This window comes from Podarcis erhardii (assembly GCF_964252035.2).
Source record: "Podarcis erhardii genome assembly, chromosome: 7".
In the NCBI taxonomy this organism is placed as follows: Eukaryota; Metazoa; Chordata; class Lepidosauria; order Squamata; family Lacertidae; genus Podarcis; species Podarcis erhardii.
In genome coordinates, this window is record NC_138511.1 from 18,282,266 (window position 1) to 18,308,159 (window position 25,894).

The 25,894-nt window shown below is 42.6% G+C and overlaps 1 protein-coding gene across 9 annotated transcripts in view; it reads right to left on the bottom strand.

Annotated features, from left to right (window-relative positions):
• The window catches only part of KIF1B (kinesin family member 1B), a 136,283-nt gene that overhangs the window by 97,805 nt on the left and 12,584 nt on the right, over positions 1-25,894 (bottom strand). For all 9 annotated transcript variants that reach the window (XM_081870711.1, XM_081870708.1, XM_081870710.1 and 6 more), the window contains exon 3: positions 1,895-1,971. In XM_081870711.1, coding sequence (XP_081726837.1) covers positions 1,895-1,971 — 77 coding nt within the window. The remainder of the gene's footprint in view (positions 1-1,894; positions 1,972-25,894) is intronic.

Below are 25,894 nucleotides of genomic sequence, written 5' to 3' on the forward strand. Positions count from 1 at the left end.
TTTTCCCGTTCAAGGAATAAGTAGAGCAGATTAACCCACAACAAGATGACTGCCCTGCTATGCTCTCTGTGGAAAACCAACTTACTACTCAATTAAAAGGAATAGCTTGGGGGAGAGGGTCAGGAGAGAGAACGCGGACACACGCATGCAGGAGTGCAAGGATCAGATGCTAAATTTTATCTTGGTGGGACAAGTTCATCATCACCACACTCAGATGGGAACTATCTATCAAACTACAATGATAGTGCCGAGGGACAAGAGAGGGGTGTGACCAAGACCACCTAAATGGGTTTGGAGCAAGAGGGGACATTTCAGCCAGGTGCTTTCCTGCTCCTAAATAACAGTGGGGTCTATGCAGAACAGGAGTCTTGGAAGACTGGTATAAAAACAGCTTTTGCCAACCTTGTGACTTCCAGGTGTTTTGGACTACAACTCCCATTAGCTCCCAGCCAATGATGGGCAGGGCCAGAGGCAAAAGCAGACAGAGCAATTAATATAATTTTTAGTTTTGTACAGTAGGCTACTTTGCACACACTTCTCTCTATCTACACAAGGAAAACACATTATCACAGTTCAAGGACACAGTGTAATCAGGCAAAAACACTTCTCATGTATGGCCAAGTGTTGGGGAGAGGCCTGGGGAAAGAGAAAAGTGGCCTAGAGAGAGAACTGAGGGCCAGACAGTGATGCCTGGGGGTGGGGTTGCCACCTGTCCTGTATAATACAGGATTGTCCCATACAACGGTACCTCCGGTTACGAGCTTAATTCATTCCAGAGGTCTATTCTTCCGGGTCTGTGCATCCCGGGTCTGTGCATCCCGGGGCATTTGCAACTAGGGACATCTACTTCCAGGTTAGTGGAGCTCGTTACTCGAAGCATTCGTAAGGAGGACAATACGTAACCCGAGGTTCCACTGTATTTTAATGTAAAATGCTATGTCCTGCATTGATACAGTTTTGTCCTGCAATAGATTGTAATGGTTTGCTTTGATGTCACTTCAGCACCAGATTGGCGGGGGGGGGGTCGTTCCCCAACAGCCCCACATTAGGTTTCTATGCCTGTGGTTCCCTATCCCTCGAGTAGCAGGACAGTAGGGCCATTTCATAGCTTCTTTGTTCAGGATGCAGAGATTAGAAAACAAAAACAAAAACACTTTTCAGTCCTTTGATTTTTCTGAATGAGAGCCAACTGGGCTCAGTGGCTACTAACCCTGCCCATACCTTCCTCTTGGACCAAAATCAATTATCCAAGTTTACATCTGTTGGGAATAGGGAGTGCTTTTTTCCATCTACTCCACCCTTATGACAAGTGAAGAGCAGCCACGGCTAAGCCAAACAATTACTGGAAGTAAGCAAGACCTCAGATTCAGCTTTCACAAGTGATTTTTTTTTGGGGGGGGGGTTGTTTGGAGGAGAGAATGTTTTATGACTTTAGCAGAGGGGTGGAGTAGAGAAGCTGAAGGCACAGCACTGCACTGCCCTCCTCCTAATAACCCAGAAGATTAAAACTCATCTTTCACCAAGCCAGAAATAATCCTATAGGAAGAGTTTCCTTTCTGAACAAAAAATAAAACTAAACAGTCACAGGAGGAAAATGTTTGCTGTTCAAATTACATTCTCCAACTCCTTGGGCCAACCCCTCTCCTCTATCATCTTTGCACACACTTGTTCTTTGCCGCTTGGAATTTAATCTTTCTGAAACCCATGACGGAAAAAGCAGTTAAACATACACCGAGATGATACTTGGAAACTTCAGTTGCTAAAACCACAATACAGTCAAAGGAAGAAAACAGCTGCTTTAGGGGGCGGGGGGGGGTGTCCAATCACCAGCTGGACAGGCTTGGATTCCACCTTCAAAGGGGATTGTTCTAGGAAACAAAATCAGAGTTCTTACCGATGTGTGAGACCAGTAGGAGTAGTCAAAGCTGAAGGATTTGGGTGCTTCCTTGGGATTCTTTGGGTTGAGAATACCTAGCGAAAAATAAACAAACACATATTTATTATCGAAGAACTTCGGGAAAGGGCAGGGATAGAAGTTATGTTAAACCAGCCTTTTTTGATATAGTGTCCTCTAGATGTTGCTGGACCACAAATCTGTGTCCAGCGGTCATGCTGGCAAGGGCTTATGAGAGTTGGAGTCTCTCAACAACATATGGAAGAGAAGGCTACACTAAATCATGGTTTCAAGTTGGCTTGTTTCAAACAACCCATAGATAATATTGACTCAGAGGACACTACTACCTGCAGTTAACCAAAAGGAGAAGGGAAAGCTTATAAAGTCCACTTCATGGTTACATCAGAATTGAAAACAAATAAGCCCAAGGTTCACTGCAGCTTGTTCATGTCACATTAAACTATGGCTTATCTAATTCCTGTAGATACACAAATGAAGAACCTGATATTTTTGTCTTCTAACACCTCAGAACCTAACACACATAAAAGAGTGCTATAGGAATTGCCTATAATTATATCCACTCAGCTATAATGGTAAACCACTACATTCACTTTTTATTTAAGACACTGTATTAAATATTAGCATTTGTAGCCAACTGTGCTTTGGCTCTGTGAAGTCGAGTGTGAACTATCTTACATTGGCATCAGAGCAATTTGATTCTAATAGGTTGGGAGGGGAAGGTTATTTTACTGGCTCTGTTCCCGTTCCTTTCATATTACCCTGACATACAGACATAAGAATGAAATAACCCTGTTGGATCAGACCAAAAGACCCATCTAGTTCAACATCCTGTTCTCACAGTGGCCAACCAGAAGTCTATCACAAGCAGGACCTTAGTGCAACACCATCCTCCCCACTTGCAATCCCCTACAACTAGTATTCAGAGGCATAAACCCTCTGATAATGGCGGTAGCAAACAGTGATTGGGACTAGTCGCAATCCACAGCCTTATCCTTCATGAATCTGTGCAATCCCTATTCAGATAGTTACAATCATTATGTCTAAGCTGCACCAGGAGAAGGCTTTCTTGGTGGCTGTTCAAAGGCCTTGGAACTCCCTAATCATCTTTCCCAATTTCTTTCATTGCATGGACCTTATTCTCCTAGTAGATGTTTGACCTGCAGACATGTCCAGTTCTAATCCTCCCCCTGTGAGGTATTACCTTGATTTTATTTTTTTAATTTGTCCTATTTCTTGCTTTCTTGCTAGCTTGCAGTTTTGTTATTTGATTCTTGCTCTTGTTGGAAGCTACCTTGAAGGCAGGGTATAAATCTATCAACATACAGAGAGAGTGCAACTCAGATGAAACCACTGGGAGATGGATGAAGGTTCCATCTTTGGAAAAAAATGGTTATCTATTCTGTCACTCAACTCAAAAGCATTCATACATGTCAGGTTATGTAAGAGTTTTCATGTAACCCCTCCAAGGTATGGCTGGTGCAACAATCTCTTTTTGCTTTCCAACATCAGATGAAAACATGGTTGTTTCACCAGGCTGTTTACTCAGGTTGTTTACAGGATGTTAGCAGTTAGACTGGATGATATTATTTTTATTTTATTTTATTTTATTTTTATTATTACATTTAAGAATCACTTCGCACAAGGCATCTCGAATGTATATATAACATATATGCAACAGTTACACATATAAAAGCAATTGAAACAATTATATAAAAAACAATTTTATATAAATTTTAAATAAACACTGCTTAAAAACAACAAACAACATATTCAACTCAAATCCAAGACAGATACTAACTGGGATAAGCAATTTAGAAGGCTTGTTGAAAGGGAACGTCTTTAACAAGTGCTGAAAAGACAACAGACAAAGCACCTGCCTGATATGCAGCAGGAGGGAGTGCCACCTGACAGGTGCCCCCATACTAATGGTCTATTTCCAACGTTATGTGGGACAGACCTCCTGCCTAGTTAGTGTCCTTCTACATACTTTTGATCCATCTATTATCATGCATCTCCCTGGGATCACTTGCAATGAAGTGCAGGTAAGAAATATTTCAAATAAACAATTAATTCAAGAAGGCAACAGTTCAACAGGTGCTCTTTGAAGCAGGTCAAGGAAATGCAGGCTTGTTCATAAAGGTGTGTGTGTGCAGGGAAACAAGAAATTCACAGTCATGGACACACACCAAAAAAAAATAATAAAAAAATTAGGTCATCTTGCCTTTGGACCAGTAAGATCTTCTGGGTGAGGTAAAAAAGAAGATCTTCCTTTGAATTATAAACAAATACAAAAGCTTGAGGCATATCAGTAATGAAAAGCCCAAGGCCTCCTGCGAATTTCACAGCAGGACCCATTCAAGCCTATTTTGAAACGCAGGTTAGCAGCACAAAGATAAAAGGCTCATAGCCTATGGATTTGACTTCAGAAGCTTGAGACTCTACAGAGCACTGAGGGGGGAGATTTTAAAAAAAAGCCCAACGTGGAAATTGGGGGTGTTTCAAGCACTGGGACGACATATTAAACCATTCTTCTGCAAATAAAAGTAGATGCAGAGCCCACATGGGAGATTTTAATGTAAGTGACATTTTTTTAAAGAGAGAAAGAGTCCAACAACTTTGTGAGCTACCTCACCTTTCTACAGCTAGCCAAAATCCAAGTCTAAAACCCACCACAATCCCTTATTTCAATGAGACCCAGGATTTAACCTCTCTGGCCCCACAGTAAAGGTTTTAGGTGGCATTACTTTCTGGACTGTTCATTGGCCAGTTACAATAGCTTCTTTCATCTGCCCCTTCCTCTTGTGCTATGGTTGCAAGCACGGCTCCTGAAAAGGAGAAAGCTCGCCCCCTGGCCTCTCCCAAGCTAAGAAACATAAAATGGAAGCAATGGAAAAACAACTGGGAGTGTGATAATCATGCCATCTATCTATCACACATCCTGCAGAAACAATTAGGCAACCTCCAAGTATTTTCTGACCACATGCTACCCGCACCACATCCAATGAAGATAGACCAAGATTGGCTTTGCCAGTCTATTTAGTTGTTTAATTATTATGTCTTCTAGGACAGGCAAAACACAGGGTGTGTATGTGTGATTTCCCTCTCCCGCCCCCCGCTTCCTTGAGAATGCCTGAATGCTGACCACAAACACTGGCCTCCGAGTGTGGGGCTCCGTACTGACTGTGCTTGGTAAGAAGATAAGAGCCTGATGGGTTGGGCAATGGTCCATGGATTTCAGCATCTGGTTCTCACAGCAGCCAATCAGGTTGCCTGTGCTGAGTTCAAATGTTATGCCAAGACACTACATGCCCAAAATGTGGTTTACAAACTAGCTTGAAAATCAGAGTTTCAGAACCTAGTTCAGTGGCCACTCCTAAGCCATGGCTTGTCAGAAATGTTTCTTCAGGCATCACGAACAGGGGGGTTTGGTGTCACACCTAGTCCAAGTCCTTTTCCTAACGTAGCATGCTTGGCATCCCTTCTGTTCAGACTCAAGCCCCTGAACCTTTACCATACGAACATGAGAAGCTGTCTTATACAGAGTAAAACCCACTGGTCCATCTAGTTCAGCACTTTCACTGACTAGCAGTGGCTCTCCAGGGTTTTAGGCAAGGGTCATTTACAGCCCTACAGAGAGATACTGGGTATTTAACTTGGAATCTTCTTTATGCAAGTGCTCTACCACTGAGCTACAGCCCTTATCCTTGCATTCTGCCTTCACATGGCGTCTAACACCCTTGCTTGCCACTACTCTACAATATTGCACAGACTCCGTGTTCCTAAACAAAACTGTTTGCAAAGGTTTTAAAATGGGAAGGGGATCTGTGGGGGGCCCTGTTTCATGTGCAAACTGCAAATAGCAACTGTTGCTACTGCACCTCTCTCCTTGTTGATTCCACATTTAATGGATTTGCCTTATGCCGGCGCTCCTGACTTATGAATACCAACAGTCAGGCAAAAGCCAAGGATTAATATCGCTTACACCAGAGGCCACCGTCACATAGAGGAGAAGGCATAGACTCTGGATAGCAACGGGGGCATCAACACAAGCTATGAAATAAAAACAGAGAGCTGGTAACCCAAGCAATCCCACACACTGCAACAACCATTACAGGAAGATCTATATATTTTAACCCTTTGATTGGCTCTAAAAGCAGGAAATGTCCAAATGAATATTTTCAAGTCTCCCCAGTCCAACACTTTTTGTGTTTCTTATCCCATAAGCAGCTCATCAACTGCAACCGTAGAGAGATAAAGGAGGGGGCAGGAAGATGTAATCCACAATGCAAAGTTTAAAGAGGTTTTCATATACAGTGGTGCCCCGCAAGACGAATGCCTCGCAAGACGGAAAACCCGCTAGACGAAAGGGTTTTCCGTTTTGGAGGCGCTTTGCAAAACGAATTTCCCTATGGGCTTGCTTCGCAAGACGAAAATGTCTTGCGAGTTCCTGCGGGTTTTTTTCCCTCCCCCCCCCCTTTTCTAAGCCGCTTATCAGCTGATCCGCTAAGCCGCTAAAAGCCGCTAATAGCGCTAATCCGCTAAGCCGTCAATGGGCTTGCTTCGCAAGACGAAAAAACCGCTAGACGAAGAGACTCGCGGAATGGATTAATTTCGTCTTGCGAGGCACCACTGTAACAGTTACTGTTAGCACTTATATTAAGGGGGTGCTTATTTTATCCAGACTGCCAGGGCTTTAACAATCAGTGCAGGGACACCTGGGCTGGGGGAGAGGACTGCCACTTACAGAAGAGCCTTAGCTCAATGCTAGGGCACCTGCTTTGCACACAGAAGGTCCCAGGTTCAACCCCCAGCATCTACCAGTAGGGCTAGGAATGTCCCCTGCCTGAAACCCTGGAGAGCCAGTCAGTCAACTGGTGTATGTAGACAATACTGAGATAGATGGAACATTGGTCTGACTCAGTATAAGGCAGTTTCCTATGTTCCTAAGCAAGCTCCTCTACCTAGGCCCACACAGATAAACAAGGCACAGACTTTAGATGAGAAGATCTTGCAACAGAGAAGGGCTTATGCACTCTACTGGATTTTGCTCCTACTGCTGTTATGTGCTACTTCCCATCCAGCGGCGGAATATCACCACACTCAATAATCACAACTTGACCAGGATATAATAATCTTATTTTTTATTTCAGTGTCCGCTGATTTTTACTTCTGACACTGTGCAACTGTGGTTATGTATAGGCAGCCAATGGGAGATCAGAAGGCTCTTGATCACATCACCTGGACTACATGGGGCATCACACAGCCCAGGGGTTGCTCAGCTGCCTTTGTACACCTCATCCATGTGCTGCAGTACTGAGTTTCTCCCACTCTAAGACATTTCCAAAGCCATGGCCGGTGCCCTTGGAATTTTGGCACCCCAGGCAGTTGCAGCCACTGCCGCTTTTAGGCAAACCACTTCTATCAAGTTAACACATAGGGCCCTTCTATAAACAGCTGTGCTTGGCTTGAGGCAAGCCCATCTATTTGGCTTGCTTAGCTTTATGCTAGCATGTTTAAGATACTCACTTACTTGCCTCAGAGTAAAAAAAACAAACCCTGGCATACATCCGCAAGGGGAAAAACACAACAGCTGATGTACATACCGTACCAATTCTTTCACTTGGGAGGCAACAATTTTGGGATAGGAATTTGGAAGTGTGCATAAGCATTTAAAAATGCAACTCTTTTCACACCATAACCAAGCTGCAGTTACACCTCAATCCACTTTCCCCTCTGATAAGCCACTTTACTTTCCAACATTCTCAAGCAATAACAAACAAACCAGTCCTTCCTTTGGAATCCTAAATATCTTTGGAAGATTTCAAGATTACAAGGGCAAAGTAATCTGGTTTACAAAGACTCTGGCTTCCATCCCTCCACAAATCTTGAGTCTATCCCACTAAAAGTGTGGACCTGTCTTGCACTGGACTTGAACATGGCTATGCTTCTTAACTTATGCAGGGGATAGATTGCATTTCTTGTATTCCTTGTTTTTAAATGCAATTACATTTTATTGCCTGTATCTATGACAGTTATGGAATCTAGACAATGGGAGACAAATACTTTGCATACCGGAGAAGCTATGCAGGGGTACTATTCTACACACACAGGACAAGCTTACGAAAGACTGAGTGGGATTTGCAGAAAGGCCATCTGATGAGAGTTTCCTGCTGTAGCTAAGCTGTGGCTCTCCAAATGATCTTTGATTCCACTTACCATTAGTCCCAGCATGTACGACCAGTAGTCAGAGATGATGGGACTTTGGGCCAACAACATCTGGAGAGCTCCAGGTTGGCCACCGCTGCCTTATACCTACATGAATCAAAATCCCCATGAAGTAAAACATCAAGCCATTGGTCACACGAAAGCCCTGCCACAGGTCACACATATGAGTACTGTAAGTCAGTGGGATATGCCAGTACAGATGAATGTTCAAAGGAGCGCCTCAGGGAAACCCAGCCAGAAGGGCGGGGTATAAATAATAAATTATTATTATAAAATTATTATCAGTATGCTGGAACACAAAATCCTGCAGAGATACAGTAAGACGTCCATGAAGCTATATAGTCCATTATCCAGCAATAGTATGGTAACAATATGACTATCACCATTATTATGGCACACAACTAGTAAATCTGTGACAATCCTCCAAGCAAACAATGGCCTAGTTCACACGATACAGGAAGTCAAAGTATGGCTTGCCAAAACCACACAAACATGCTGACTCTAAGAGGGTGCTAAGGTGTGGCCTTGTATGTTGTCCGAACTTAGGATCATAGTTAAGGTCTTTTGTCCTTAAGCATGATCTGTAGCCAAGGTTTGTACAGTATACAATTGTCTGAGTAAGACCTATCTGCATCTAACCAGCTATGACGAAAGTCTTTACCTTGGGAAAATGTTACATCATGGACTATGAACAAAGCTGCCAGGAAAGCAGTGATGGCGTACCTTTGAGGTATATGGTTATAAAAATAGGAAGGCTTCCTAAAAACAGCCGCTCCACTCATCTGCAAACCTACAGAGAACCTTGGAAGTCAATTATTCTCAGTTTGCCATTTCTATGGCAACAAGCTAGTCTGGTTTCATTGAGAAAATAGTGTTAAAAGTAGAGGCACTCATTTCCTCACGATGCACTGCCTAAGATACTACATGCAGCAATATTTAGGCTTCCAAAGTTGCCACTTTTTGATTTCCAGTTTCTAAAATGCCTCTTAAAATTAGCTTTCTTAAAAGCCTCATTAGAAAAAAGAAGTCACTAAACACGTAACACTGCTGCATTTAATTCAAGGTTTGTCTATAGAATTACAAAACATCACAGAAACATTTTCAGGCAAGGACTGGATTTTTAACTGACCACTGTGCTCAAGAGAACTTGTGACAAGCAAGGTCCTGATCTAGAAAGCAAAATGACTATTTACCAACATGCTCCAGTCAAAGTTGTCTTTTCTCTTTATATAATCACACCAGCTCAGTTAATTCAGTTATATTTATAAGGTCAACTTTATGAAGAGATCCAAGGAGGAGAGAGCAAATATTGGCCACGCATGAATAAGAACTAGCCATTTTGTAAAAAAGAAATGGACCGAAAGGCAGAAACCTACAGAACATGCCATTCTTATATGAAATATTAAGATGTAGGCACTAGCCAACATTTCACGTTGAGCGCTACAATTATTCAGACATATGAATGGAGAGAGGGGCACAAAATGAAATCAATAGACAACCCTTACATGACATCTGATGCAGATTTAAAAATAAAAAAGAAAGCGCCAGCGATTTAAGAGAATGTTTTAAAAGCTCCATTTCTCAGTAAGAAGCAAACAACAAGATAAAGCCCCTAGCTTTTCCTTTTCCTCTGTGAAAAACTCCAACCATCCCTATTTTATTCTCAGCTGCTTGAGCAGCTACCAGTATTGCAGCCTCTAGGGAACGGCTGTAGAGGTCAGTGGTAAGGACACTTGAAATCAAGCCACGGCCACAAAAGAAGGAAGAAAGAATAAAGAACATATTTAGAATGTGCTCCCAATTATTGGCTTTGATGTTTTGACATCATAGTGATGCAACTGACTGACAGGTGGGAAGCCCAGCCCACTTGTCAAAGTGCCCTTCTACAGAATAGGGGAGGATCTGCTTCATCGACTGGATCCAGTTATTCACCCCTGGTGTAGACAATGCTGAAGGGACTCGGGTGGCACTGTGGTCTAAACCACTGAGCGTCTTTGGCTTGCTGATCGGAAGGTCGATCGTTCAAATCTTCGTGACAGGGTGAGCTCACGGTGCTCTGTCCCAGCTCCTGCCAACCTAACAGTTTGAAAGTATGCCAGTGCAAGTAGATAAATAGGTACTGCTGCAGCGGGAAGGTAAATGGCGTTTCCATGTGCTCTGGCACTCGTCATGGTCCTCCATGCGCCAGTAGCAGTTTAGTCATGCTGGCCACATGACCTGGAAAACTGTTTGTGGACAAATGCCGGCTCCCTCGACCTGAAAGCGAGATGAGTGCCTCAACCTCATAGTCACCTTTGACTGGACTTAACAGTCCAGGGGTCCTTTACTTTTACCTTTTTACCTAGACAGTGCTGAGTTAGATGGAACAATAATCTGACTTGCCACAAAGCAGTTCCCTCTGTTCTTATGATATAGTGCATGCAAAGCAGATGTGGGGAACCGGTGACCCTCCAGGTGTTGCTGAACTATGACTCCCATCATCCCTGACCATTGGCCATGCTGACAGAGGTTTGGAATACAGCAGTTCCCCGCCCCTGCCCCCCGGCCGCAAGGCAAATTATCATAAAGACACATGGCATTAAATTGTGATACCACAAACAGCCACAAAACAGAAGGCACCTAGAACAGAAAGCAAGCAGGGAGAACAGGTTGGAAGGTACGCAGGCAGGCCTTCACTACGATTTCATAGGGTTCACCCTTGCAGCTGGAATAGTCCCAGTTAAAGCTTTCATAGAGCTACATCATGGAGTCCTGGTGCAGACCATTATTATACAGGCATTCCCTCTCTGGATGCACAGCACTCCATGCTAATAATTTAATTACACATCCCCTTGAAAGGGAGAGGCACAAAAAGACAGGGAATCACAGCATGGGCCCACGTTAACCACTTGCTTGTATTTAGAAAGAAATTTGTTTATCTGATATTTCAAAAGGCCCAATGTGGCAATTAACAATTCTGTTTGCAAACCAACCCTCGCATGCTTTTGTGCCACGGCTATAATTAGTTTCCATCACTGTGGCACTAACAGCAACTTTGAGGATCTCGGTTCACCCCAGCCACCTGCTTATGAGAATTCAGAGGCTTTAATCAGGGATGTGCAGTGGCTTTTACACTGCCATTTTATGCAACACTGACCATTCTTGATGCCCCTTTTGAGGCATCTGCACTTGCCATTAAACAAGAAAACAAAAAATCATTGTGAGAAAGAGGATTTCATTGTTTCCATGATCAGATTTGTTGGGTGACATCCAGTTAGTCATACAAAAAATAAGCCCATAGCAAAAAAACAAAGACACACACACACACACACACACACACACAAAACTAATGGGCTTGTCACTTAAAACAATTGATTCTGATAACTAGGCTTTGAATATGATTAAGATTTTCTCCCCTGTTGTGTTGGCATCTAATAACAGACACTCCAAACTGGTCGCAGAACAGTGGTTTGACTTGCATGTTAAGTCAAATATAACATTTTATTTGAAATCTTTCTCTTTTTTAAGGTATTCACTTACTCTTATAGCATGTTCTTGACATGATACAAGCTAATTCCTATTTACTTATCAATCAACATATTTTATTTATTTACTCATTGATTCATACATTTATATCCAAGCTTTCACCCAAAGAGTTCAGGGTAGCATTCTCCTTCCCACCACCACGACTATAATTCTCACAACACCCCTGTAAAGTAGATTAGGCTAAGAGGCAGTGACTGGGTTAAGGTTATCAGTGAGCTTCACTGCCAAGCGGAAATTTGAACCCTAGTCTCCCAGGTCCAGTACTCTAACCACTACACCACAAGAACAAGTGAAGACCAAGGGGAACTTGCTCTATGTTGCTTATTTTTATATCCTGCCTTTCCTCGGGAGGGGACTTACTTAAGAAGTCTCTGGCTGAGCAAGATACTGGATATGATGCTATCCAGTAGAGCCCACTGCTATTAGAAAGCTGTGCAATTGTCTGACGCCAAGCAAATGCCTGACATTTTCCCTGGAAACCAAAGGAGTAGAAGCAAGGGTGAGTGCCTTTCAATTTCATCTATAGTCAGGAAGTCTTGTTTATTTTTCAGGATGGATATTAGCAAACCTCATGGGCAAGGGCTCATACTGGCAGCCTTGAGAATGGAAAGCATTTCAAGCAGGATGTGTTATTTTTCTCTCTCTCAAATACATTCCAACGCTGCCATCTAAGCCTCCTTCGACTCTGTTAAAATTCCATCTTCGTCCTTCGGAAGCAAATGTGTTCCCTGAAGATAACCTGAGTGTTGCCCAAACAGACAAATCTTAAAAGAATCCAAGTACTCGAGTATACCGTATGCTTCTGCTGTTTCCAAACCACACTAAGTAAACAGCATGCACACAAAGTAAGCAGTATGCAAAAGGGCAAGACATGTGCGCGCCATGCCATTTTCATCTGCTAAATTATGCAGAGATGGGATTTAATTTTTAATCAAGCTGCCTTGCTGTTGCATAAGGAGGCACCCTTGGTTTTTTGTGCAAGCTGCCGTTTCCCCCCACTCAATAAACAACACAGGATACCCAACAGAACTGGAAGACTGATTAACGTGCATAATACTAATCTGTTTTAATGTATGAAACAAAACAGTATACAGTACTTACAACTTGGGATTGCAGGAGCTTTTAAAATACATCCTTTATTGGTGTGGCCTGGAAATGAAGCACTGAAAGGCCTGAGTTCAAATCCCTCTGGGAGCCAAGAGCTCATTAAGTGGGCTTCAGTCAAGTTTATTACCACAGAGTCTGCTCTCATGGTAGAAAGCCAGAACGCTGGCCTACTTCACAGGGTTGTTCTCAAGGCTATGTTTTGTTTGTTTCATTTATATGCCACCTTTATCTTCTAAGAATCTCAAGGTGGTGTACATGGTTCTCCTCCCCATTTCATTTCATCCTCACAACAACCCTGTGAGGTATGTTAGACTAAAAGATGGTTTACTGGTCCAAGGTCATCCAGTGAGCTGGGTGGCAATTTGAACCCTGCTCTCCGAGGTCCTGATCATCACAACACACTGGCTATTAGTATTAGTAGTATAACTACTACTATTAAGATTTATATACCACCTTTCATCAAAAGATCTAAGGGCAGTTCACAAAATGCAAATAAATAGTTAAAACAAAAACAAAACAATACCCATCCGACACACATTTAAAAGGCTTTAGAATATTAATCAGCCAAAGGTCTGGTTGAAGAGGAATGCGTTCACCTGGAGCCTAAAAATATATAATGAAGGTAAGATTATCTGGGGAGAGCATTCCACAAGTGGGGAGCCACTGCAGAGAAGGCCCATTCTTGTGTTGCCACCCTCTGGACCTCAAATGTAGGAGGCACATGAAGAAGGGTCTCAGATGATGAACACAGAGTCCAGGTTGGTTTATAAAAGGAATTTTATAAGAGGAACTTTACTAGTAATCAGAGAGTTTAGTGTTTCCAAAGCATATACTTTTCCTAATAAAAAAGTATGTTATTTAAAAAAACATGCTTACTCCACTCCTCTGCCAAAAAGGCAAAAAGACTAGCTTATAGATCAGCATAAAATAAAGACAGTCCCTGCCTTGAGTTTACATTCTAAAATACATGACACAAAAAAGGAAAAAGAGGTGGGAGGAAGAAAAAAAGCAAGCAAATTCAGGCCCCAGTTCTTGAAGCAAAAAGTGGGAGCCAGTGTGGTGTAGTGGTTAAGAGCGGTAGTCTCCTAATCTGGGGAACCGGGTTCGCGTCTCCGCTCCTCCACATGCAGCTGCTGGGTGACCTTGGGCCAGTCACACTTCTCTGAAGTCTCTCAGCCCCACTCACCTCACAGAGTGTTTGTTGTGGGGGAGGAAGGGAAAGGAGAATGTTAGCCGCTTTGAGACTCCTTAAAGGGAGTGAAAGGCGGGATATCAAATCCAAACTCTTCTTCTTCTTCTTCTTCTCATAAGGCCCAGCCAGGATGGAAAGTGTTCCTAATATACACAATCTATATCTTTTGGTCCGCTAGAAAAAGTGCTTTGAAGTTCCAGTTTGAGCTATTGTAAAGCCCCAAAACCTTCAAGAACAAGAAAAGAACAACTAAAAACAGGCGATCCCATCAGGCATCAATTTAAGCCCAAAGGTAATGGTGATGTGATCCCATCCACCCTCCCCACAAAGACACCAGGAGACCTTAGCCCTGCAAAGGGCTAGTTAGCACAATAGCCTGACAAAAGGGATGCATTTTGCTTTGTTCTCATCCACTTAGAGAAGCAGCTGCGGCATATGGCCTTGAGATGCAGCTGTAGCATATGGCACTAGGCAGAAGATGGCCTTCTCTGAGATGAGAAAGAGTATGCCTACAAAAGCAGACCCAATTTACAAGAGGGATGGAATCTGGCATGGGGAAATGTGCAAGGGACTTTGGGTAAGTTACCTGATGTGGGGCAGAACAGACAATTACGCTGATTGGTTTTTTCTAGGAGAATATGTCCAGTGCCACCAAACATACAACACTGATGCTAAATGAATAGCTGTTTCCAGGATGCTGATGCCACACTCTTTGCAGGTATGCCATCAAAATAGACATTGTTGCAGTGGAAGAGAGTAAAGGTATCTAATGTATTATAGGGATAGTGCTTTAAAGACCCTGCAGTTCAATGACACAGAAAGCTCACCAAGTAGGTCACAATTACTCTGATTTTACAGATGGGTAATGGAGGTGGAGAAATAAATGCTGTATGCTAGGCCTGGGCGATATATCGATATATCGCCCAGAACTGGTATGAGGAACAGATCGCAATGTCGGTTTCACTCAGTGGTATATGGCTGGTGAAACCGCCATCCCACTTTGCCCTCATATGACAAAGAGGGAGAAATAAAATATATTGCCATATGTAGCTTTTTTTTGGCCGCTACCAGCAACATTTGATGCCCCCCCCTCCAGCAGCCCACAGTCAGGTCTTTGAGAAGGAGGTGGGAGGGCTCTAGGACCCGGCCACAACCTTATACTGCCATACTAAAGCCCAGCACCCCACTTAGCCAGCTTTGGGAAGACAGAGTGAGGAGTGCTGGTTGGGCTTCAAATTTTTGCCTCTCTCACCTCCCCCTTCACTTCCCCTTCCCCCGTGCAACAAAGCAATGTGCGGCCCACAGGTTTCATGTTGAAGTATTCCTGCAGCCCACTTTGTATGAAAAGTTTGTCTGTCCTGAATTATAAAGGGTTGTACCTAACCAAGGTAGGCCCACTGACATTAATGCACCAGAAATATCCAAATCTATCAATGCCAACGGATCAACTCTGACTAGGATGCAACTGTAAGTTAGCTGAACCTTGATTTCTACCAAAATGAATGGAATTTATTTTCAACTATCTTAGACTGCATACACACCATACATTTAAAGCAAATCACACCTCACTCCCATAAAATAACCCTGGAACTGTAGTTTACCCCTCAAAGTGACATAGTTCTCAGCACACTTACCAAACTACAGTTCCCATTATTTTGTGGGAAAACAATGTGCTTGAAATTTATGGTATGCATGTGGTCTTGGTCTGCATATAGTCTATTGCTTCCAGGATAATGCATCTCACACTTCTGGAGAGCATCTGTTATGTTTGTATAGATATTAGAAGGGATGGTACAATAAGTAGTGTGAAAAGCAACAGAACATGCAGCTTTCAAATACAGAACACAAATCAAAAGTCTAGTCAAATCACACTTTTACATGGAGCAAGCAGGAGGGGAGGATACTAGAAAGTATTGGACACCTTACAAAAATCTAATTAATATAATCTGGAGGAAGATATCACATTACACCAGAACAAATGTAGAGAAATTGACACTTCCCAGCTGCAGAATGGCACTCACTCTCAAGTCGAGCAGCACAGGCATTTTTCAAGTTATTTGAAAGAAAGGAAGCTTCACGAACACCCTTATGGAATGGCTTAGAATGGAATTTAGCTGGATTTACTCCCTTACTTTAGGAATTCTAGCTCTGTACCAAGAGAAGAAGGGAAAGAGCAAGCAAGCAAGTGAGCCATGCAGAACAGAAGGAGGAGGGGGGAGAAGAGAGTCAGAAGCTGCTGGAAAAGCTCTCATCCTCAGCTGCTCTCCCAGATCCAGTTGCTATAAATACCAACTCTGCAGCTGACGTTTCAGGAGGAAAACCTTCCATGCTCCATAAATGTGGGCTGCAATCCCACTAAAAGCAGGGGCCTCCTCTCCAAATTTCCATATGGAGCATATATGGAGTATATTTCCAACATACACTCAGGAACTTAAGAATTTGCCTTATAAAAAGTCAAACCATTGGTTCAGCTAGCTCACTGTTGTCTAAACTGACTGACAGTGGCTCTCCAGGGTTTCAGACAGGGAGACATTCCAAGCCCTACCTGGAGATTGAAAATAAGAGCATGTTGGATCTGGCCAATTGTCCACCCAGTCCAGCATCCTTTACACTGCCTGGCAGTGGGTCTCCAGAGCACCAGACAGAGGTCTTTTCCAGCTCTAACTTGAGATGCTGGGGATTGAATCTGGGACCTCTTCCATGCAAAGCAGATGCCCTGCCACTGAGCTATGGCCCTTTCTTACATCAACAATTACAGGGCGTTTTTAAACACATTGTCCCCAAGAGATAAATTCATTTCATGCAAGAAACTGGAAAAAAAGTTACATGAAAGCAGACACATTTATCACAGACAGATTAGTGGATGGCAGGCAGAATTCCTGAATGGAAGGATTTGAATTCAGGAGGGGGGAAAGAGGATTGAGCAATGTAGTTTTTAGGAGGAAAGCATTTGTACATACATTTAAAGAGATATACAGAAGAACCAGCTGCACATTAAAGAAATTCTCTTTTCGCATTTGAAGAGAGGCCTGCTTTAAAAATATATATATCAGTACAGGATTCAGCTATCATTACTGTGATTATCCTGGATTTGTAACCAGGCCAGCCACTCTCTGCCAGCTCAGACTAAAAAGCAGCTGCCCATAGAATGTATTTGCTTAGATGTTTTGCACAGCTCTGTAAGAACAGAGGGCCCATGTTCACAAGCTGAACAACTTTGGTTATTGAAGGGAAGCAGTGAAATGCACTAACAAATGCTTGAAGAACTGTCTTTGTCTCATATCCAGCTTTTTAAATTTTTATTTTATTTTTAGAGGCAGAATCTTACAATTATAAGCCCTCTGGCTAAGGTTTCTGTACAAGGCAGAAATAGGTATCCTGATGTCACTGTGACACCAGGCAAAATGACTGGTGGGCTGCCCCACCCACCTGTCCCCATGAAATGTGTGTGAGATAAGGATGGAATTTTCCAACCCTGGGATAAGCTGTTGTCTGTCAGATTGTTTAATTTCTCTCAGTGGTCACAAAGAGAAATAAAATACCCCAACTAGATCTCTATGCAATACAAATATCATTTGTAAGAGGTAAATAATATAGATCCAGAAAAATACCTCTTTCTCTCTCTGAAATTCTAACCTTAAGGGCCAGTTTTAATAGTTCATATTGAAATATTTTTAGACAGCAGAGTTCCCAGAGAGATAGTGTCCATTCAAGCATCCAGAACGAAACAATCTCTCATTAATTCTTTTACAGTACTTTTTATCTGGGGGTTAAAGAACACATAATATAGCCTCTTATGAGACTGTTCCTTGGGCCATCTTTAGAGACCCTTCTGAGTATCTTTCTTGATTTATCACTGAGCAGGTGACAAAATATTTGATTGTCATCATGTCTCTTGGACCTGCTATGATTGTTAGTTCTTTTCAAAAAAACAAAAACAAAACAAAATAATTGGCTCCATCAAGGCTGTGATTTTGCACTTTATGCTTCTGTGTTTTGTCCTGTTGATCAGTTGACCATAATAAGCATCTGAGTGACTTTCATGGACACCAGGGCAGGGATACATAGAAGTTATTCCTCTTCCTAAAATAAAATCTAGCTAGTACTATGGTGGCAAGTGCTGCTGCTCATCACTTCTGCTTAGTTAGGCACTGCTTTTGAAGCAACTGGGTCAGCTAATTTCAGAGCCATCAAACATGGCAGTCATTTGCCTGATCCCTACCCTGAACTGATTCGCAAGGTTTTTCTCCACACTGCTGCACAACAGCAAGCAGTGATCCCAGAGCCCAGTCATCATGCCGAGACCTGTGAGTAAGCAGGCATAGCCTTCTCTCATCACTCTGTACTTTCTCCTGCATCTGTGAAATGAAATGAAATGAAATTTCATTTCCTGCATCTGTTGTTCTGATCAATTCTCCTTAGCCTCATCTCTTGACCTAGTAACTTGAGACTGATTCCTCATCTACAAAGAAGCCCCATCTATGACCAGAATCCCTTACATAAAAACTGGAACAGGAAACTACTTTATGTGTCAAGATTACCAGACGTCCAAACTGTGCTCCAATAATAGGTTTCCAACTGAGTCTTATTAAGAGTAGACCCATGGAAATGAATGGGCCTAAGTCATGGTTATTAATTTAAATGGGTCTACTCCAAGTGGGACTAGCATTGGATATTGTTACTTACATTCACTGCAATTTGGCTGGAGCAGTTTCCGAGCCCCCTTCGTTGCAAGTAAGGAGTTTTGGCTTAGTATTTGACAAAATAAATAAATATATTCTTCACCAACATCAACAAAGGACACAAGACCTTTAATACAGTAGAACCTCGGTTGTCAAACGCTTCGTAAGTCGAACGTTTCAGCTTTCAAACACTGACAACCTGGAAGTGAATGCTTGTTTTTGAACGCGCCTCAGAAGTCGAATGGCTTCCAAGGCGCGTTTCTCCATTTTTAAAATGGATATTGGCAACCATCAATTGCGCCTTGATTGTCAAGCATTTCGGAAGTCGAACAGTCTTCCAGAACAGATTACATTCGACAACCAAGGTTCCACTGTATACACTTTTCCAAACCTGCATTTACTATACTTGCCACACTCATTCCTACTACAGATACTAATTACGCAACAGAAGCAAAGATGGCTGGACCATGGCATCCATGTAGATTCAGTACAACTACAATTTATCAGGCAGCTCAATTCTGCCAGACTGTGGCTTGAATCGAGTATGGATTTTTATCACTTTACATGTTGTTAATTACTTGATCAGTGCCAGGAGACTTGTGTTATCACCAACACTGCCTTGTTAATGTGTCCCTATAACTAGTTACAGATAGGTAGCCGTGTTGGTCTGCCATAGTCAAAACAAAATAAAAAAATTCCTTCCAGTAGCACCTTAAAGACCAACTAAGTTAGTTCTTGGTATGAGCTTTCATGTGGGATCTTTAAGGTGCTACTGGAAGGAATTTTTTTATTTTGTTTTCCCTATAACTAATTTGCTTTCAACTAATCATAATTGTCTGTTCTATTTTGCATTTTTAAGGATTTCCCACTTAATTCCACTAACCATGTGTATATATTCTTGCCAATTAAGTATAGTGGTACCTTGGTTTGCAACCATAATCCGTTCCAGAGGTCCATTTGTAAACCAAAACGGGTTGTAACCCAAGGCACGCTTTCACCAATGGAGCCTCCCAAAAAAATTAGTTCGTAATCCATCCAAAATAAAAAATAAAAAATGGGTTGTAATAAAAAAAAAGGTTGCAAACCGGGACACGCACTTCTGGGTTTGACATGTTTGTAATCCAAGACATATGCAAACCAAGGTACCACCGTATTGCAGTTCATCCAGCTGATGAATTGGACTCTGATACACAAAAGCTTATTTTTCTGAGTACATCCAAGCTGTTCTGTGTGCATGCTTGCCACCTTTGCATATCCAGAGAAACAATGGCATAATACAGCTAAGAAAGAGCTGCCACCAATGTCCAGTTATCCAGGGTCTTTCTAGCTTTCACATCATTTTAAGTTTTTAAAAAAGCCTTTGATCACACAGCCAAACTATGAAGCCAAAAGGGTCAGCAAGAACCAGAGAAGCCAGGAGGCAAAAGTCCTGCATTTTGCAGGAAGATTGCTTGCTTCCTTCTGACATCAAAAACTATGCTGGTGAACTCACAAGTCGGAAATTAAAGCAAGAAAGCAGAGGATTCACTGATCTGAATGAACTGCACAACTTCCTCTGAGGCTTGCCTAGCTGTCAAGCCACTCACTCCATCCAAGGAGAGACATGAAATGTTGATATCTGAAGTGATGTGCCTCTGGGATTTCTGGCTTGGATGCAACTGAATTAGGCTTTCCACTTCTTCCTCCTGACTGTCCCACTAGGCTAGTGGGAGCAAGTATCTACTGCCATCTGAAACCTCCACCCACCATTTTGGTAACCTTTCTCCTAAGCTGTACTGAAAAATGTATTGGGGTAAGTGACTTTTATTTCTTCAGCCAGCCAGCCAGCCAGCCAGCCACAAGGGTTGTTCTAGTGAGATAGGTCCCCAATTAAGCAGTAGGAACACAGGAAGCTGCCTCAGACAAAGTCAAACCATTGGGTCCATCTAGCCCAGTATTTTCCATACTGACTGAAACTATCTCCACTTCATTTCAGACAGGGAAGATTTCCAGTCCGATTCAGAGATGCTGGGGATTGAACTTGGGACCCTCTACATGCAAAATTGATGCTCTTTTACTGAGCATCGGCCCACTGCCTGACATATGGCTAATGGTGGTCAAGATCTCAAGTTCCTGGTTAGTGTCTTTTGAGTTCCCGAGGGTTTCTCAACCATACTTGTAAGCACCACCTTCTTAGGAAGAAAAATGTCAAAGATCATTGGTGCCAAGCCAACTGTGATGTGAACATGTCTATGGTTATTAGCAAATAAGAATGTGGAATGTTATTGTTCCATTTCTCTGTATGCACTGAAATGCACCAATGGTTGAGATCTGCATCAGAAGCCCATCTCTGGATGCTTCCAACTTTGGTGACAAGATGAGTGGCTATCAAGGTATTTTAGGTGGCAATACACATTTCCCCACATCCATTCGACTGAATGGATTAGACTTTAAGGGCCCCTTTGAAAATACTGAAAATTGTGGGGGAACACTAGAAGGTGCCTTGCACCAGCTCAGACTATTCGTCCACGTGGCCTGGCATTGTGTACCTCCCTGATATCCCAACGTGGTGCACTCCAGCTGTTCTGGACTCAAACTCCCAGCAGCCTCAGATAGCATGAGCGTCAAAGTGAGGGATCATGGGAGTTGTAGTGCAAAACATCTTGGAGCACCAGGTTGGGGAAGACTGATCTCCTCTGATGAGGGCTCTTAAGGGCCTCCCCAGAGATATTTCAATTCACTTGAAATATCTACTTGACATCAGGAAGTGAAGCTGGGATCTTTTGCATGCAAACCAGGTGCTACCACTTATAAGGTCCTTCTCATAAATAACTAAAGACAGAAAAGAGCATACATTCCAAGCCAAAATAAATAAATAAACAAACTCTCCCATATAGCCGAGAGCTCATGCCTTCTCAGCTTCATAAACCACAATCTGTTAAAGGCAGCATCTGTGGTTTACTCCTGACAGATGGGGCCACCACACTGCTTTAAGCAATGGGATAAAGGGGTTTGGAGAACTGCAATCCCATTGCTTAAGTCACAGATGATCCAATAACATGAAACACAGCATAAAATATGGGGAAAGGATACTGTAAGATCTCTCTGCATAGAGGGAAATAAAATTCACGTTTACTTAATTTAAATCTGTGTTCAAATGGGATATATACATTATCAACCCAGCTTGCAGTTGTAAATGAGTTTATTTGTCCCCATCAAGTACACAAGAAATGGCTCAGGACTTCCAAACAAAAGTAGAAAACCAACCACAGAACTTGCATAGAAAGGAGATTCCAACTAAGCATCAAGAAGAACTTTCTGACAGTAAGAACTGGTTGATAGTGGAACAGACTCCCACGAGAGATGGTGGACTCTCCTTCCTTGTAGGCTTTTAAGCAGAGGTTGGATGGTCATCTGTCATGTAGGAGCTATTTGAGATTAATGCATTACAGGGCTGGACCAGATGACACTTGGGGTCCCTTCCAACTCTACAATTCTATGATTCTATGTTGTATATATTGCATTCATAATGGAAATCTACTGGGCAGAATCCAAATTTAAGTCATGCTTGAAATCCACTGGAACTTAAGTTAGTTGTGCCACCATCCAGCCATGTATTTTATGCTTTGCCAGCTGCTTAAGAGCCAGCTACAGGGTAGAAACCACACAACATCAAAAATGCAGTGAAACTAGCTTTAAAAGTCAGTCCACCAATGAAAAGCTAGAGATGGATGTGATGGCACATGCATTTACTAAACACAATGGCAGCATCAGGCAATTATATCAACTTTACAGAAAAATAAACCAACATGCTCCATATTGCTCCTGGAAAACTAGGATAGAGTACCATTATTTCAGGGACACTTTTGTGGTGTATGAAAATATGGCAGTTAGATAAAGAAAATATCAAAATGTGTAATTCCTCTGGCTGGAAGGAGCTAGATAGGCAATTAGGTAGGTTGATATTCTGCTGAATTTCTAGATTTGGGGCAAGCAATTCTGACTTTTTTGAACTGTAACATGAAAGCACTAGATACTTTACTCAGCTGCAACTTCCAGCACTGTCAAAAATAATGCTGTTCATTGTAATAATGAGTCCTCAGCGCCCAAGCTCTTTCGTGATGAAAGTGTATTAGCAATGTAAGAACAATTACAAAAAACAGAGATTAGCATGCAAATAGGAAGCTTGATGGTTGACCTTTGTAGGAGAAAATCTTACTCAATGTTCTGGGGAGGCATTCTGCTGTTACTAGGAAGAGGAGGAGTTTCTTCAACTGTGGAGACTTAATGCAGCAAACCCTTCAGGAAAACAGACTTAAAAGGATCCCCAAACATTGAAACCAATTTCAGGCACTAATCATAAAAAAGGAATAGCTTGGGAGTGGAGCACTATTCCAGTTGCCGTCATATGACTGAACAACACTTCCTTCCAATTGGCTGGGGTTGTTTTTTTGCATTACATTACTGAACAGCCAGAAGCTGAATCACTAGAATGGCACCAGAATTACTGCCATTAGGATAGCCCACAGTTTGCTGCTGTTCTGCTTTCCAAAGAGGAAGGAATTCTCTTCATGATAGACAGAGACTTGCTGAATCGGTGAAACAGCCCCTATCCTGTTAACAATTACATGAACATCAAAGCTAAGGATGACAGGCATTTCATGTGCCTTTTTAAAAGGAGGAAACAAAACAAAAAGGGAGTCCATACCAGATGCTATTGACCTACAACACCCATGAGCCTCAGCCAGCATGGCCTATGGCCAAGGGTAATGGGAGATGCAGTCCAGAAACGTCACTACACAAAGGACTTGTTCAAATGTATCACTGATCCATAGTTTGGCACTATGAGAATGTGCCTTCAAGAGGTCTTTGCACAAGACCATTCCTTCACTTCCTTCCAAGTATGAAGAAACCATAGTTTGCACTTTCCATTCAAACCAGAACACTACAGTTTCTAGTCACAATGTAAGTCCATTTCATTTGAACCAACAAATTACAATGAACCCTGCAAACCATGATAAAACTACAGTGTGCCTGATTGGACAAAAAAAATTACAGCCTGCCTCACAGAAGAGGAGAGGGAAGCACATTAACTCCAAAAAAACCCTCCTAGACAGCCATACTGGCTGGGGCTGATGGGAGTTAGAATTCGAAACATCTGCAGAGCACCTGGTTGGCAACACCTGCTATAAAGAATTGTGTTGCACCAGCTCTCATCAAGAACAAAGCAGCAATAAATAGATGAGATTTGCTAAAGTCATCCTCTGAGAACATAGCCTAAGAATGTTCATCATGGAAGGCTGGTAAACAGCCATTCACCTGTAAGAATTGCCTCCAGGAAACCAACTGCGGTTCCATTCTTCCTTTTAGGCCTAATAGCTACTGGAGCTTTGGGGCAGTTCAGAAGTCTGCAAATAACTTAGTTTTGGCTGTATAAAGCTGCAAATGCTCAACCCCAGAGGCAACTATGCAACCCCACTGCCAGTCAGGGGCACCAACTCTTGGGGCCCAACCCTTTTAGACTCCCCAATATTTTTGTGAGGGAGGCCAGGCCCCTGCAATGTCCAAAAAACTCAGGGCCAACTGCAGACCCAAGCATGGCACAGCTTCAGTGGCTGGCTCCTCCTGCTGCTGTTGCTGCTGCTGCTGCTGGGAAGGAGAGAATATGCAGCCCCTGGATGGTGGCAGTGGCAGCAGGAGGCGAAGAAGGAACCTCTGGCCACTGAAGGTGCGCTGCTGAGGCATTCTGCTCCGCCCCCTGGCTCCTCCAGCATCCTGACATGACTTTAGTTACCCAATCTCTCTCACAAGTTGGCACCTTTGCTGTCAGCTTTCCCCCCATTTCCCACCACCACCAGCAGCAACCCAAACCCATTCTCATTTCCATATCCTCCATGACAGCAACTTTCTGCTGTGTAGCATCTGCAATCAGCTCCGACCGCCCTGCAAGCAGGCCAGGCGTGCTGCCAACATTCCAGCCTCTTAATGCAGACAGTACATGTGATTTCAGCTGGGCTGCAGGATTTCACTGTTCAATTCTATACACACACACACCCGAAAAAAAGATAAAGAAAGGAGATAAAGGCTGCATTTGCATGTTGTGATTAAACCACTGTTAGTTAAGGCATTGCTGTGAATGCCCAGATCATTGCTGCTTCATTCCTCCCCATTAGTGAGCAGTAGCAACAAGCCACAATTCCCTGGCTCAGTGCTATGGCCAAACTGGGGTCATGGCTTGTTTTGTTCAAAAAAATAAAATAAAATGATCTGAAGCCAAGCTTTGTTCTCAGCTTCAGAACACCATTTATTTGGAGCAAAACAAGCCATGATTCCCAGTTCAGACACAGCACTTCAGGCAGGGATCACAGTTTACTGCACATTCATGGTAAACCATTAACCGTGGCTTAACCATGATGTAGCCTCACCTGCATTGAAACATTACAGCCTGTATGAATCCTAATTGCACCTGCAAGTTTAAACAGGGTGGATTATACCAGAGGACAGATATTTTCTAAAAATTGCTTTCCATAGAATATTAAGGATAGCTTGTAAAATTCTAGCAGTGCCACCCTCTTTCAAAAAGGACAAAAGAAATCATGGTATTGGCAACTTCCAAATATTTAAATCCATGCATATTTGCTAGAGGAGGCAACTTCCTTTCCTGGCCAAAAGCCAGTATCTCCAACAGTTTTAAATGTCTATTTGTCCTTAGCAATGAATAGGCATGCCACACCACATGCCAAGCAATTGTTAAGCTGGCCTTACAAGATGGGCTGAACAAACTGTCTGGTTATCTAATTAAGATTTATCAGGAAATAGCATGGCATTTTCACGGGCTGCTCAGTATCTTGTACATTTTAGACTTTGTAGAATGCTGTCTCACTCACTCCTGAAACTACAGAAAAGAAATTTTATTTCTTTCTAAACAAAATATTTACAAACACCTGGTTTACAATATATTAAACTAGGCCTTAGCATTATGCGTGAACTCTGCCCAAAAGCGTAACTATGGTTTTCTAACTGCCAACCAATTAGGAGCTTATTTGTTGGTGGCTTACAAAACTTGTTTCCCTTAACTGTGGGTTAGCATTGCATGTGAACCCAGCACGCTTAACCATGGGTTTGTTTGACCACTGCACCCCAGACGTTCATCAAACTACTGAGGAAAGAGCAGCTGAACAACAAACCAAAAGCTGTAGAAACAAGCCATGGCTTCTTAGATTATGGAATATCTCATGATTAACATGTGGTTTCTTAAACAAACCATGG